The 14,543-nt window shown below is 38.5% G+C and overlaps 2 protein-coding genes across 2 annotated transcripts; both read right to left on the bottom strand.

Moving 5' to 3' along the window:
- Positions 1-2,298: 2,298 nt before the first annotated feature.
- or61a1 (odorant receptor, family 61, subfamily A, member 1) lies at positions 2,299-4,831 on the bottom strand. The gene is given in 4 exon segments (XM_071582354.1): positions 2,299-2,590; positions 2,592-2,712; positions 4,295-4,654; positions 4,657-4,831. Coding segments are annotated over 4 exon segments (948 nt in total).
- Positions 4,832-9,879: 5,048 nt separating this feature from the next.
- LOC107573646 (olfactory receptor 4S2-like) lies at positions 9,880-13,236 on the bottom strand. The gene is made up of 3 exons (XM_016260086.1): positions 12,809-13,236; positions 10,417-11,101; positions 9,880-9,885 (listed from the first exon to the last, which is right to left on the bottom strand). The coding sequence occupies exons 1-3, from the start codon at positions 13,234-13,236 to the stop codon at positions 9,880-9,882; spliced, it is 1,119 nt and encodes a 372-aa protein (XP_016115572.1).
- Positions 13,237-14,543: the final 1,307 nt, after the last annotated feature.

Here is a 14,543-nt window from a genome sequence, read left to right as displayed (position 1 = left end):
AGTACAGATCACAGCATGCCCACTTTAGTTGAATAAAAATCCAAAATGTAGTTTTTTGTGGCTCCATATAACGGCATGTAATTTCGGTCTCTATGTTATGGTCGCACTCTCTGCATCACGCACAGCGGAGTTCCGCCCGATGCGCGCGCGCACACACACACACACACACACACGTGAGCCCACTCCCACTCATATTTGTAAATATTAAGCCGCAAAACGATTCATATTTAAATATGAATTCTGCGTGTCTCTGTGTCAATGAATGGCGCAGACGCGCGGTTTTGTGTAGTACTCGTACTGAAACGCTCGTGATGCTTCCGGTGATATTAACGTCTGCCGTCTCACTAATGAGGACATAAATACATGAACAACATCTCCAGAACTGCTCTGAGAGTCACTTCATGAGCATTTGACCGTTTCATTTCAGTAAAACTATCATCATGTCATACACACAGAAATGTAAGGATTCACAGCAACCCGGCAAAATAAAAGTTTGGTTTAACTTGAGGGCATTGGCAGAAATATATTACTATTGTTGAGTAGAATGTATGTAACAGGCTGCCAGGGATAGTCCAGCCTCGTCAGGCCCAATCACCTCACACACCCGTTCACAATCACCGGAGTACTAATCAGCCGCACCTGTCACCACCTCATCAACACTAGCTCAAATACTCGGTCACTGCAGTCACACTTTGTCTGGTCTTGAGTTCACTACGCTACTCCTTACCTGACTCCCGAACCCGGACTCCAACCTGAAACCTACCTGTCTCTGTGCCATTCTCTTCAGCCCAATCCTAGACGAAACCCGTCATCACGTGAGCTAGATCCCTTCCATTCAATAGACTGTTGCTTTAACCCATTTGCTCTCCATCTCTTCTCTCAGCCCCTGTTCAATAAAGAACCCTGATTACTTTACCTCTCCGTCCTTGGTTTCCTTCTGTACTGTGACACAGGCTGCTACTTCTACTTCTAAAATTATTAAAACCTTATTTTTAAGGAATAAGCATACAATATTTCTTAAATGTTTTAATTGTATTATTAAATTACCTTTTTATTTTCCAAAAAAATAAATTTGTTTAATTTTCATTACTTAAAAGATAGACTAAATGAATATTTTATGCCTTAATTTTTTTAAATACACACAGAATTTGAGCAAAAAATCACAAGGCTATTGTAAGAATAAATGAAACTTGTTTTGACAAAGTGTGACTGCAGTGACTGAGTATTTTTGCTTACTGCTCTGCGCTTTGCTCCCTATGTCTGTACTTTTCTAAGATTTTTACTTCAGCAGATCAGCACAGTGCTCAAACAACATATTTTTGGTACAAACACTAAAACTAAAAACTCTCTGGGACTGGAATAATACCACGAAAAATAAGACTTTTGCCCCCCACCGCCAGCAGCTTACATTCTGGAGAAGGGAAAACACAGCTGCCCACATTCAAACAGAAGAGAAAGAAAATGCCTCCTGTTGAATCTACTTGCTGCATGAACTACTGCAAACTTCTACAAAGGATTACGGTTCTTGAAACAAAGTTACTTGCTGGATTTCCAAAACAGGCAGAACACTCAGCAGATCGTCGTCACGGACCCCATCAGCATACAGCCGGTGAGTCCCATGAACCTAGTCAATCTCAACAGTTTATACCAAGTGTAGAGAAACAAGCCGAAGCTGATCGTCACACTAATCGATGGCAAAAACAGGGAGCGAGACCCAAAGGCAGTAGAGACATCAGATTGTCACGAGTTTCTCGTATTGCTGCCGTAGCATCCTCTACCCCAGATTCGGCTATGACAAGGCTTGTGAATACTGGTATTCTACCACCCCCTATACATCTAGAGAACAGATTTGAAGCATTAATGAATGTGGGTGAGGAAACCCAAATGTGATTAAACATGGATCGGATCAGCCAGCAGCTAACATCGCTACTAACAGACGCTCAAGGTCGAGCAGACAGCAGCTTTCAGCTCAGAGCGCAGCCGAGCCCAGGACTCTGATAGTGGCGACTCCATTATCAGAAACATCAGTAGCAGAAATTCAGCAACTTTCTGCTTTCCTCAAGCAACAGTTTCTGATTTGAACCAAAGCTGTAAACCTAGGGGAAACACTGCATTGCAATATTTTTATTGATATTTATTGTATTCATAATTACTATCAATACAATTTGACCACAAACTGATGGATTTTATTTTGATATTCATCATAACAGTTATAAATCACCAGGGAGCATACAGCCCACACTTGCTATTTCATGGGAGCCATGTTATTTTTCCAGATCTGTTGTGAATATGCAATGCTCAATCAGTATGATTTGATCTGAAGCTTTGGAATACATTTTTTACTTTAGTCCTAATAGGAGTTAGTATAATTCCATATATTATAGGATTAACCAGAGGTGGAATGATCAAAAAAGAAACTGACAAGAAATGTTTAAAACCCTGAGGTAGACTGCCAGTTCCAAACAGTTCATATAGAGTATTAAAAAGAGACCAGACCACATAATTCAAAAAGGCTACCAAATGTGGCAGACATGTGGCTATAAACTTCTTGTTGCTTTGAACAGAGCGCTTACAGGCGATCAGTATTTTTATATGACAAAAACACAAACCACACCAGAGCATTAATAGCACATGTTAATATTCCATTAACCACAAACTGAGCAGTGTCCACCCCGCAGGCAAGTCTCTCCAAGACCCAGTTTTCACAGTACACTGTAAAAAGTAATCACTGAATCTACTTAAGAAAAGCGAGTAAACATAACTGATTTGTTGATTTGTAAATTTGTTGAATTTACTTAATTACACTGTGTTATGTGAACTTTCAGGTGGATGCAATAGTTAAACTAAGCAACTTTAGTAAACAGAGCATCTAGTTTGTTGGATTAAATCCCACTATGTGCCCTAATAACTCTAGACCAGTAGGTGGTGGAAGTGCACACATAGGTGGCGGAAGGTTGGTTTAAACAAAACATCACCAGAAGAAGACAACTAACTGAACTTCAGAGTCAGATCGTGTTTGAAATGTGGCCGCAAGATTAGGTACGTTTTTGGTGATCTACTTATAAACTATATTGTCACAGTGTGTGCTATCGTTTTTGAGGAAAAGAAAAGGCAGATTTTATTAGTTTTTACTGACGAGCATTACTGTAACCGTCAGTTAGCGTACTAGCTAGCCAGTGGCTTACAACTAGATTACAAGCATCGATCGTCCTCTTTACTGCTAGTTATAACATGAAATAAACGTGAGTAAGCATCATAAAGTATGTTGAGCGATACAGTACAACTTAATGAAATTTATCATGTCTTATGTAATCCATTTTTCAGCATTTATTGTTTGAACAAATGTCATGAAAACAAGTTATCATCACAACCACTGTTTAAATGTTTATATTTCAGAAAATTATTTGGAGTAGAAACTTCATGTGTGTCAATGCCCAGCACTAATTATAACCGTTTTCTTGTCATATTCTATGTGCTCTTTTTTTGGGGACTTAAACTCATGCAGTGGAAGTGGAAGTTCTACTTGTTTATTGAGTGAAAAGAGAGCTCAACTGCTGAAAAACTTATTAAAATATGGAAGCTATGGAATATGAAAATTCTCCAATTCCATGTTTCCACATAGTATATGCTTATTCACATAGGTGTGCTTAATGAAAAATCATACTTTGCAGTTTTGTGAAACCCTGCACAGAATAAGTAGATATTCATTATATGTTATGCTGAATGCTTGTGCTTTGAGTGATATTAAATATGAGTTTTTTTAATAATTGTACAGACATCTGACATCAATGGGCGATGAACAGCAGTTCTCCACGGCCTTCCACTCTTCCTTGAAAAGGACCTTACTGATTTTACAAGACATGTTTTGTAAGTAATTTTGTCTGTTATATACTTGAAGTAACATTGTTTTAAACAAATAAATGCCCTATTGTTGTGCTAACAATCTGTTTTCTGTCTTTGTATTAACAACTTTAAGTTTTGAGTACAGCTTACTTGAGAAATGTAAGGCAATCTGTTTCCACACATTTGTCTAGTAATGTGAACAAAGCAGACTTGTTAAGATAACTGTTTTGTTTGAGTTCTGTGCACTAAGCTTAACTTACATCTATAAGTTGGCTGAACTTGTCAAATTGAGTTAGCAACACTCAAGTTTTCTGGTAACCTATACATATACACAAGTTACCTATACAAAGTTACAGTAAGTTTTATTAACTCAAAAATGATAAACTAATTTGCTTGAGAAATTTGAGACAATCAGTTTCCACAGGTTTTCCAAGTAAGTTCAACTAATTACTTTTTACAGTGTACAGTTTGTTTTTCTGATTCATGCAAATGGGAAACCGGAGCGTCATCAGTATTATCAGTATTGCAGTGCAGCAGGGAAACATCCAAATGAAAGTCAGCAGCCTCCAAACAGTGATGGTTGTCATGACAGTATGGTAGTACAGAGGTCTGCAGATTGCTAAGTATCTATCGAACGCCATTATGCACAGATTAGTAAACTCACCTATTGCATAGGTGAAAATGGCAAAGCTTTGGATGGTACATTCTTTCAGAGAGATTACATTGGTTTCATTTAGTAAATAATACAGCAGGGGTGGATAAAATCCTGTGGCTCCATATAATCCATTTATACATAAATTGCATAAAAAATATACATAGGCTGGTGGAGAACTTTCTCCAGAACAATTATGCAAATCAAAGCTGCGTTCACAAAAATGATCACTAAATAGCCTGGGAGGGCAAAAGAGAATGCAGTGATCCTGCTGGACCTGCTGGTGTCATTCAGAGCTATGAGAGAGAAAGAGGAGAAGGAGGAGATGTTGTCCATTCCACTTGACAAACTAATGCAGATCAGACACAAATGCAAAAACAAAAGCATCTTAGGAAAAGTACAATCATAATCAATTCTTATATCACACTTTCTCAAATGCATTTTCTTTTTGTATACACACATTATGGTGAGCGTATTTAGTCAAACACTTTGTGCAGCATAGAAAATCCTTTGATGGAAAAATAAAAAAAAAGTTCTCCAAAAGAATTGTGTTTGTACCTGAAAAACTAAAAGAGAATGTTAAAAATGTTGAGGTGTTCCGGAAATCCTTCCGTTCTGTGCTCTGAGGGAGATTTCCTAATGCTCAGTTCATCATTAGTAATCATCATCACTAATCATCAGTTTATATAAAATAAGGTCTGAGGATGGGGGTAGGTTTATTAACCCCTTTGATAATCAGGTTTGACAACTAAGGTGATGTCACTTCATTATTATTGTCTTAAAAGAAAAGCACCTGCTAAGTAAATAAATGCAGAATGAATATTTTTAGATATAAATTAAATATCTTTAAAGGTCACATATTTTACACCTTTCTGGAGTTTTATTTTAGGTTTTGATGTCCTTGAGAATATATATTTGCGGTATAAGTACCAAAAACCATCTCAATATATTTTTACAGCTCCTCTCTCGGGAGCTCTGCTGAGAACAGGTCGATTTTGGCCTGTCTAATTAATAATCATGAGCCTCTCTTCTGATTGGCCTGTTGTTTTCTGAGTGACGCACAGCCAGGCCAACCATGGGTAACTAGGGTCAGCCGACGTCACATCGCTAGCTGGAGGCAGCAAAACAAAGGGGAAGCTGGAGGCGGCCCATTCAAACAAGTGCAGATTCGGCTGCATAAGGAGCTTAAAATATCATCTTGATGTGATATTGGGTGCCAGAATCGACGTAATAATCGCATATCTGCTGCCACTGCCAGACAAAAAAAATGACGACAGCTGTGGTTAAACGCAATAAAACGAGCAGACTGGACAGAAACGATCATCAAAAATGCTCGCGTTTGCAGCGCACACTTTTTATCAGAAAAGGTTCAATAAAGTATTGTCTTTTGTTGTTATGTGTGCGTCTACAGATTTCTTGCCATATGTCTATGTTTCTTGCATCTCACGAGTAACGACTTTGTCCTGCATGAAATAATGTCTTTGTGCATGTGTGTAAAACAACAAACTGACAATTTATATATAATCATTTGTAATTGTATACATTGTTGTGATTAATTGTGACTGGAAAAATAATGTAGCTGTAAAAATAGTTGCCTGCTGAAATTGAAATGTATATACATCTTCATCATGACTAGATAGACACGGTGAGTTTGTCTTTACTATACACATTAGATGTGATCCTAGACGAGGTCATAGTAACAATCCTGTCAGATCGTCCATCCTTTGAGTGAGAGTGTAAAGTTACAGGTCGGCCGATCTGGTTTCGTGGTTAAAGTTAACCTTTTTGACATGTTTCCGTGTTGTTGCTGCTCAGCAATGCCATGGACGCGATGTTGTCTGGGGGTTTGGCAAAAGGAGAGTGGGATGGTGGGCGGTGCTTGGGGTGGTGACTGAAGGCGGTGACTGTATAGTTCTGTTGTCAACTTTTTACGGAAGTCACAACGGTTCGTGAAAAATCACTGCTACTTTATGCAGGCTGTGTGCATTTGACTGTGGACTGACTGTTTTGAAACTTATATGGTAGTTAAATAGCCCCTAGACCTCAGTTATCCTGAAAAAAGCCAGGAAATTTCAGTTTTGACAAAATGGGACCTTTAATACAGTGTGATGATTTTTTAACACTTACCATATTTCAGTATTTTATTTTATTAATAGTAGGTTTTTATTTTAATTATATTATTGTTTCTGTTGATTATTATAATCTGTTGATTATCTTTATTTTATATAAATGGAAGTCTATGGCAGCCCTATGAGCCATACATAGGAAAATGATCAAATTTGGCACATTTATTGAGGTGGTCTTCAGTAGTAATCTGACCAATTTTGGGGTCTCTAGGACCAACTATATCCACAGTAGTTTTATTGTAACAGTGGGCACAGGCATTTGTAACTTGAATGTGCAAGGTTTCTGTCATTCACTTATAGTTCTTTTTAGCTATACGAAACAGCTTGCCATGCTTCTTGATACTGAAAACTGTTATTTGTTATCATATTATTTTAATGTATTGTAGTAATTTTAAATATTAATTTGTAGTGCAAATAGTTTTACTGTTTACTGCACTTTGTAATTTTTTAAGTTTATTACCTGTAAGCGGTTAGTGAATCAAAAGTCTCACATATTTAGAGGAAATACCTTACTTCTGTATTGCAAAATAAAGTGAATAGTGCCCCCATTATTACTACTACTCCTTCGATTTTTGATATTCATCATTGTTCAAAAGTTATGATATCCATATTGGATGCCTTGCACAGTCATGCGCAAAAAAAATAAATAAAAAAATCAAAGGCCAAGCTCAGGTGTTTTCGTTAAATACATTTATTTCAGTTTGTTTTTCAACAAACCCTATTGTATACCCCCGAATATCTGTATTATATGACAGGTGTTGGATCATTCTGTGATATTTTTGCACATAGATCTTCAACTCTGCTTCTGGGGACCCACTGTGCTGCAGAATTTATCTAATCAAACACACCTGAACCAACCAATCAGGGTCTTCAGGATCACATGAAAAATCACAAGCCTGGTGTACTGAAGCAGGTCACCAGCAGCAGGATGAGGACCTAGGTTTTTGTGCCTTTTTTTTAAGGATTAATGCTGGTCACTATTCACTGCAAATATATGGACACGCACAAATGGGACTTTAAAACAACAACAAGGTTTTTATTATTTTTTTATTATTATTATTTTAAGTAATTAAAGAGATACTCCACTCAAAAATGAAAATTCTGTAAGAAAAATGATAAACTATAAACCACTGCTTCTGGCTAACTGTCATATATGTGTTCGCTTGATATAAACAACAGGTCACTGTGACGGTCCTCTGTGCTTCTGCGTTACTACTTGTGCAGACGGTTGGCCGGAATATTTTTTCCAAAACACCTATCATATTTTGATTAATCAACGGTTTTTGAGACAAGAGTCCTACAGTGAAATTCATAAGCGCTTTACTTTTGGGTTGCTTGAAGGCAGAGTCTACCCAAAAATAAAAATTCTGTCATCATTTCCCCCCCCTCAAGTCATTGCAATTTTTTTATTTATTTTCTTTTCAGTGGTACATAAAAGATGATATAGTTTGAAGAATGTTGGTAACCAAACAGTTTCGGTTCACATTAACCTTACTGCATGGACAAAAAATACAGTGGACATCAATAGGAACTGAAGCTATTTGGTTACCAACATTCTTCAAAATATCTTCTTTTGTGTTCTGCAGGAAAAAAACTCATGTTTGTAATGAAATTAGGTGAGTAAACGATGACAGAATTTTCCCTTTAACAACATTCTCTAAGTCTCTAAACAATTTCAGGGTCTTTCAAGGTCAGTATGAGAACACAAAACCTAATATTGTAACTTGAATGTGCAAGGTTTCTGTCATTCACTTATAGTTCTTTTTAGCTATACGAAACAGCTTGCCATGCTTCTTGATACTGAAAACTGTTATTTGTTATCATATTATTTTAATGTATTGTAGTAATTTTAAATATTAATTTGTAGTGCAAATAGTTTTACTGTTTACTGCACTTTGTAATTTTTTAAGTTTATTACCTGTAAGCGGTTAGTGAATCAAAAGTCTCACATATTTAGAGGAAATACCTTACTTCTGTATTGCAAAATAAAGTGAATAGTGCCCCCATTATTACTCATCATTGTTCAAAAGTTATGATATCCATATTGGATGCCTTGCACAGTCGTGCGCAAAAAAAATAAATAAAAAAATCAAAGGCCAAGCTCAGGTGTTTTCGTTAAATACATTTATTTCAGTTTGTTTTTCAACAAACCCTATTGTATACCCCCGAATATCTGTATTATATGACAGGTGTTGGATCATTCTGTGATATTTTTGCACATAGATCTTCAACTCTGCTTCTGGGGACCCACTGTGCTGCAGAATTTATCTAATCAAACACACCTGAACCAACCAATCAGGGTCTTCAGGATCACATGAAAAATCACAAGCCTGGTGTACTGAAGCAGGTCACCAGCAGCAGGATGAGGACCTAGGTTTTTGTGCCTTTTTTTTAAGGATTAATGCTGGTCACTATTCACTGCAAATATATGGACACGCACAAATGGGACTTTAAAACAACAACAAGGTTTTTATTATTTTTTTATTATTATTATTTTAAGTAATTAAAGAGATACTCCACTCAAAAATGAAAATTCTGTAAGAAAAATGATAAACTATAAACCACTGCTTCTGGCTAACTGTCATATATGTGTTCGCTTGATATAAACAACAGGTCACTGTGACGGTCCTCTGTGCTTCTGCGTTACTACTTGTGCAGACGGTTGGCCGGAATATTTTTTCCAAAACACCTATCATATTTTGATTAATCAACGGTTTTTGAGACAAGAGTCCTACAGTGAAATTCATAAGCGCTTTACTTTTGGGTTGCTTGAAGGCAGAGTCTACCCAAAAATAAAAATTCTGTCATCATTTCCCCCCCCTCAAGTCATTGCAATTTTTTTATTTATTTTCTTTTCAGTGGTACATAAAAGATGATATAGTTTGAAGAATGTTGGTAACCAAACAGTTTCGGTTCACATTAACCTTACTGCATGGACAAAAAATACAGTGGACATCAATAGGAACTGAAGCTATTTGGTTACCAACATTCTTCAAAATATCTTCTTTTGTGTTCTGCAGGAAAAAAACTCATGTTTGTAATGAAATTAGGTGAGTAAACGATGACAGAATTTTCCCTTTAACAACATTCTCTAAGTCTCTAAACAATTTCAGGGTCTTTCAAGGTCAGTATGAGAACACAAAACCTAATACTTTCAGCATTTTTTTTCATATGTTTCAGAAACATTGAGTTACAATGACGTCAGAATGCTAAATGTAATTTGAAATTTAATTTGAATTTGAAGTGACTGTCTTTGATTCAATTCTGTTTTTCCAAGATGATGTTGATGATGACAATAATGATAATGATGGCCACACGTCACTTCACTAATAAATTTACTGGTTAAAAGATTCATTCATTCATTTACTACAGAATTCTGTGAAGAAATACTATCTGTAGAGACCTCATGTAAAGATGTAGGCTGATACAAAGGCTGTTAGAGTTTTTAGTAAAGAGTTTATTTCTAATAAAACTACATTTTTATATAAGATAGTAATTCTAAAATACTCTATTAAATGTTATAGTAATTTAGATGTACAGTGTTCCAATATGGCAATCATACAACTTGAAGTACTGGATGAAATACAACATGCTTAGGCTGGGTGTTCACTAGATTCACAACAGATATACTAATATATATATATAATTTATTTCACAGTTCGTGCATAAATCACACCACACCAGAAATGCTTGTTAAGAACACACTCTTTCTGAATTTTTTTTTGCATGTATGAGGCTTAGAACTGAATTAAGTTGTGGATTTTCTGTGAAAAAAATTCTTGATGCACATGATACACATAAAGTAAAAACTCTTGTGCGCACTACTGTAATATTTAACCCATAGATTAGAGGATTGAACACAGGCGGAACTATCACCAGTTCTAGAGCCAAAAAATTTCGCAAACTCTCTGGAATGTCATTTGCACCATATCTGCTATACATGATATCAAAAAGCAAAGCAATAGTGAAATTTATCAGTGATAATATGTGTGGGAGACATGTTTGGCAGAATTTCTTTCTGTTTTCTAAAGATGCTTTACATGCAGAGATCAGTTTAAAGTAGGAAACTATGATAAGAACTATAAAGCTAAAAAATATAACAGAAATAGCATATCCAAAGACATTATTAACAAAAGATGATACACAGGCCAACTTTACAACTGACCAGTTGTCACAATATAATTTGTCAATGTGATATTTACAAATAGGTCTTAAGTTTGATAACAGGACTGCTGTAATGCAAATGCAGTTGGGAACAATCCATGAGAACAGAATTAATTTCACACAGGTGTTTTTAGTTAATTTGGAATGATAGTCTAAAGGTTTGCATATGGCTACGTATCTATCATAAGCCATCACTGTTAATATTGTGATCTCAGAAAGTAAAGAGCTATAGATAACATAGATTTGCAGGGAACACATATGAAAGGAAATCACATATGAATCCAATATTAAATCAGACAAAATTTTAGGGTAGAATCTATATATTATATTTATTTATTTATTATATATTTATTTATATATATATTTATTTATATATATATATTATATATTGGAGTTTCACCCCTTGATTGCTGCACACTTTTTTTCTGCACAGTGGCTGATTTGTAGTTTGTACCACCAAAAGATTTGTTGAGTTTTTTTATACAATTACAATTGTTTTGTATTTCCCATTCATTTCCTATGTCGGTAATTTTTGACCGCGAAGGAGCAAAGTGTGACTTTTTTTTTGACCCTCTGACATATCCGAATCATGTCCATGATTTTTGTGTGTGTTCACATAGCTAATGTAACAAAAATCATCAAGTGTCTTTGTTAAAATTTCAAAACATAAAATATTTCAGTCAAAAATTACCGAAGAGGCCCAGAGGGTTAAGCACATTTTTATACTTTATAAGAACATTTTCCTCTTTTATAATTATATTTTGAGGGCATTTGTGGTTAAAGTATATAAATGTAGTTGTTTTTTAGAAAATGACCAATCGTTGTACTAGATCCCCTGTTCCTCAGCTGGGATTGTGGAGCCCTTTGAAGCTGCACTGAAACAGCAATTTGGACCTTCAACCCATTGGCAACCATTTAAGTCCATTATATGGAGAAAAATACTGGAATGTTTTCCTCAAAAACCTTAAGTTCTTTGTGACTGAAATCAGAAAGACATGAACATCTTGGATGACATGGGGGTGAGTAAATTATCAGGACATTTTTATTCTGGAAGTGAACTAATCCTTTAAGTAAATGAGTAAACTTCATTTAATAAATGCAGTTGATAACATTTTGCCATTGATATGACAACTGAATACAATAAAATAACATTTTAATGCCCCAATTTCAACATTCATAGGGATTCATTTGTAAGTCTGTAAAGTTGTTCAATTGTAAATAGTTTACGTTTTAGGTGTCATCAATACGTCAGTATTGTACATTTAGATGCCGTAAATTTGTGAGTATTGTACGTTTTAGTGTCTGTACAAACATTAGTAAATGTATGTTTTGTTGAACGTCCCTAGGTTACGTATGTAACCATAGTTCCCTGAGGGAAAGAGACGCTGCGGCGAACGCTTTGGGAAAGCTTCTGCATGACCACGCTCTGAAGCATGTGTGCAATCAGTTCAATGGAATAGTGAGACATCACAGGCGGGATGATGTAGAGACTGGGTAAGTGTAAAAGCATGTGCAGTGGATGCAGCGGCAGCTTCTCATTCAAACAGGAAGCGCTCACAAGGATCCAGGAAGTATGGCAACGAGATGCAGCATCTCGTTCCCTCAGGGAAATATGGTTACATACGTAACCTAGGGACATTCCCCTTCGGTAACTCAGGCTGCATCGAACGCTATGGGAACGACAATACCCAGTCCGCCATGCTTACAAATCCCTGCCTAGTGTGGAAGAGCACAGCTAGGAAGAGAGTACAGAGGAGCCAGGGGTTACTCCCAATTCAAGATTGTAAAATCTGACAAAAGTAAGCGGGGTGGACCAGCCCGCAGCGCTACAGATGCTGTGAATCGACACTCCAGAGAGAATGGGCAATCTAGTCGAGTGTGCTCAGACCCTCAAAGGTGAGGGGAGGTCAGAGGACTCGTAGGACAAAGAAACTGCATCCACAATCCACTGGCTTAAGGTCTGCTGACCATAGCAGACAAAAGTGGTCTGAGTGGACCATAGCAGACAAACAACTGATCGGACCTTCTCCACAGGGCAGCTCTGTGGTCATAGGTGTCCAGCACTCTGACCGGACAGATCAGGTTACACTTCTCATGTTCTGAGTCTCGAAAGTGAGGAGGACAAAAAGCCTGCACCACAATGGGCCGTGGAACTACGGTAGGCACCTTAGGCAAATACCCTGGCTTAGGATATAAGAATGCCTTAGCCACACCAGGTGCAAACTCCAGAAAGGAGGGGGCCACAGAGAGGGCCTGAAAGTCACCAACTCTCTTCAAGGAAGAGATGGCCAAAAGAAACACAGTCTTAACTGTGAAGAATCTCTCTGGAACTTCTACCAATGGTTCAAAGGGAGGCCTACTGAGAGCTTCTAGAACTATGGCCAAATCCCAGGACGGGACCTTAGTGCGTGCCGGAGGCCTCAGCCTCAGGGTGCCACGGAGGAAATGCATAACAAGCAGGTCTCTTTCCAACGACTGACCACCCAGAGGGTGTGGAAAGGGATAACCCTGTGGAAAACCATTCCTGCAGAAACTCCAGCACTGAACCAACCAGGCAGTTAACCGGGTCCAGCTGATGGTTGCCGCACCAAGAAGTGAAAAAATCCCACTTCGAGGTGTACGATTTCCACATGGAGGGAGCTCTAGATTGGAGTATGGTCTCAACAACCTCAGTTGAGAGACCGGACACTATGAGCTGTGCCCCTTCAGGGGCCACACCCAGAGTTTGCACAACTCCGGGCAGGAGTGAAAGGTGGAGCCATTGCCTGAGAGAGGAGGTCCCTACTGACGGGAATCTCCCAGGGAGAGCCATCGAGAAGGGCCACCAGGTGCGAGAACCATACTCGGCCCGGCCAGAGCAGGGCTACTAGCAGCAGATGAACCCCATCTTGGCGCACTCTCTCCATAACTCCCGGGAGCAGAGCAATTGGTGGAAAAGCATGCAAATGCAGCCTCGGCCACGTCTGTACCATAGCATCCAGTCCGATCAAGGAGGAGCTGGATGTGTGAGGGAGAACCAGAGGGGACAATGTGAGGTCTCTCAAGATGCAAACAAGTCCACCTGTGCCTGGCCGAACACCCTCCTGATCTGCCCCACCACCTCGGGGGGAGCCTCCATTCCCCGGGCCTCGGCCCTTGTCTCGACAGGATGTCTGCTCCCTGATTGATGTGCCCAGGAATGTAAACCGTTCTCAAGGAGAGGAGTTTTCCCTGAGCCCACAGATGGATCTGGCGCACCAGTCCGTACAGGGGGCGTGAACGCATACCCCTCTGGTGGTTGATATAAGACCATTGATGTGTTGTCTGTGTGAACAAGCACATGATGGCCTCTTAGGTTTTTAAGAAAGTGTTTCAGTGTCTGAAACACAGCCAGCATCTCCAGGCAATTTACTCCGGACAGAGCGGCCACTCATGACCACTCCCCAGCCCGTGAGGGAGGCATCCAGCATTAGCATTACGTGACAACAAGGAGCCCTCAGCACTGGGCCTTGTGAAAGGAACCAAGGCTTTCTCCACATATCTAAGGCATGTAAGCATCGCCGTGTGACCTTGATCATGCGAAGCGGGTTGCCCCTCGGGGAAAACTCCTTGGTCCTGAGCCATTTGTTTGAGTGTCAGCATCTTGAACCTGAGTCTCATGACTGAGCGGTTCTGCTGACAAAGACCTAAAATGGAATGAAAACCCCCTTCCTTCTTTGGAACAAGGAAGTATCGGCTGTAGAACCCAGACTCTCTCGAGAGAGGAGGAACATGTTTTA

This window comes from Sinocyclocheilus grahami, unplaced genomic scaffold (assembly GCF_001515645.1).
Source record: "Sinocyclocheilus grahami isolate Dianchi unplaced genomic scaffold, SAMN03320097.WGS_v1.1 scaffold1992.1, whole genome shotgun sequence".
NCBI lineage: Eukaryota > Metazoa > Chordata > Actinopteri > Cypriniformes > Cyprinidae > Sinocyclocheilus > Sinocyclocheilus grahami.
This window is presented reverse-complemented; position numbering and strand designations above follow the sequence as displayed.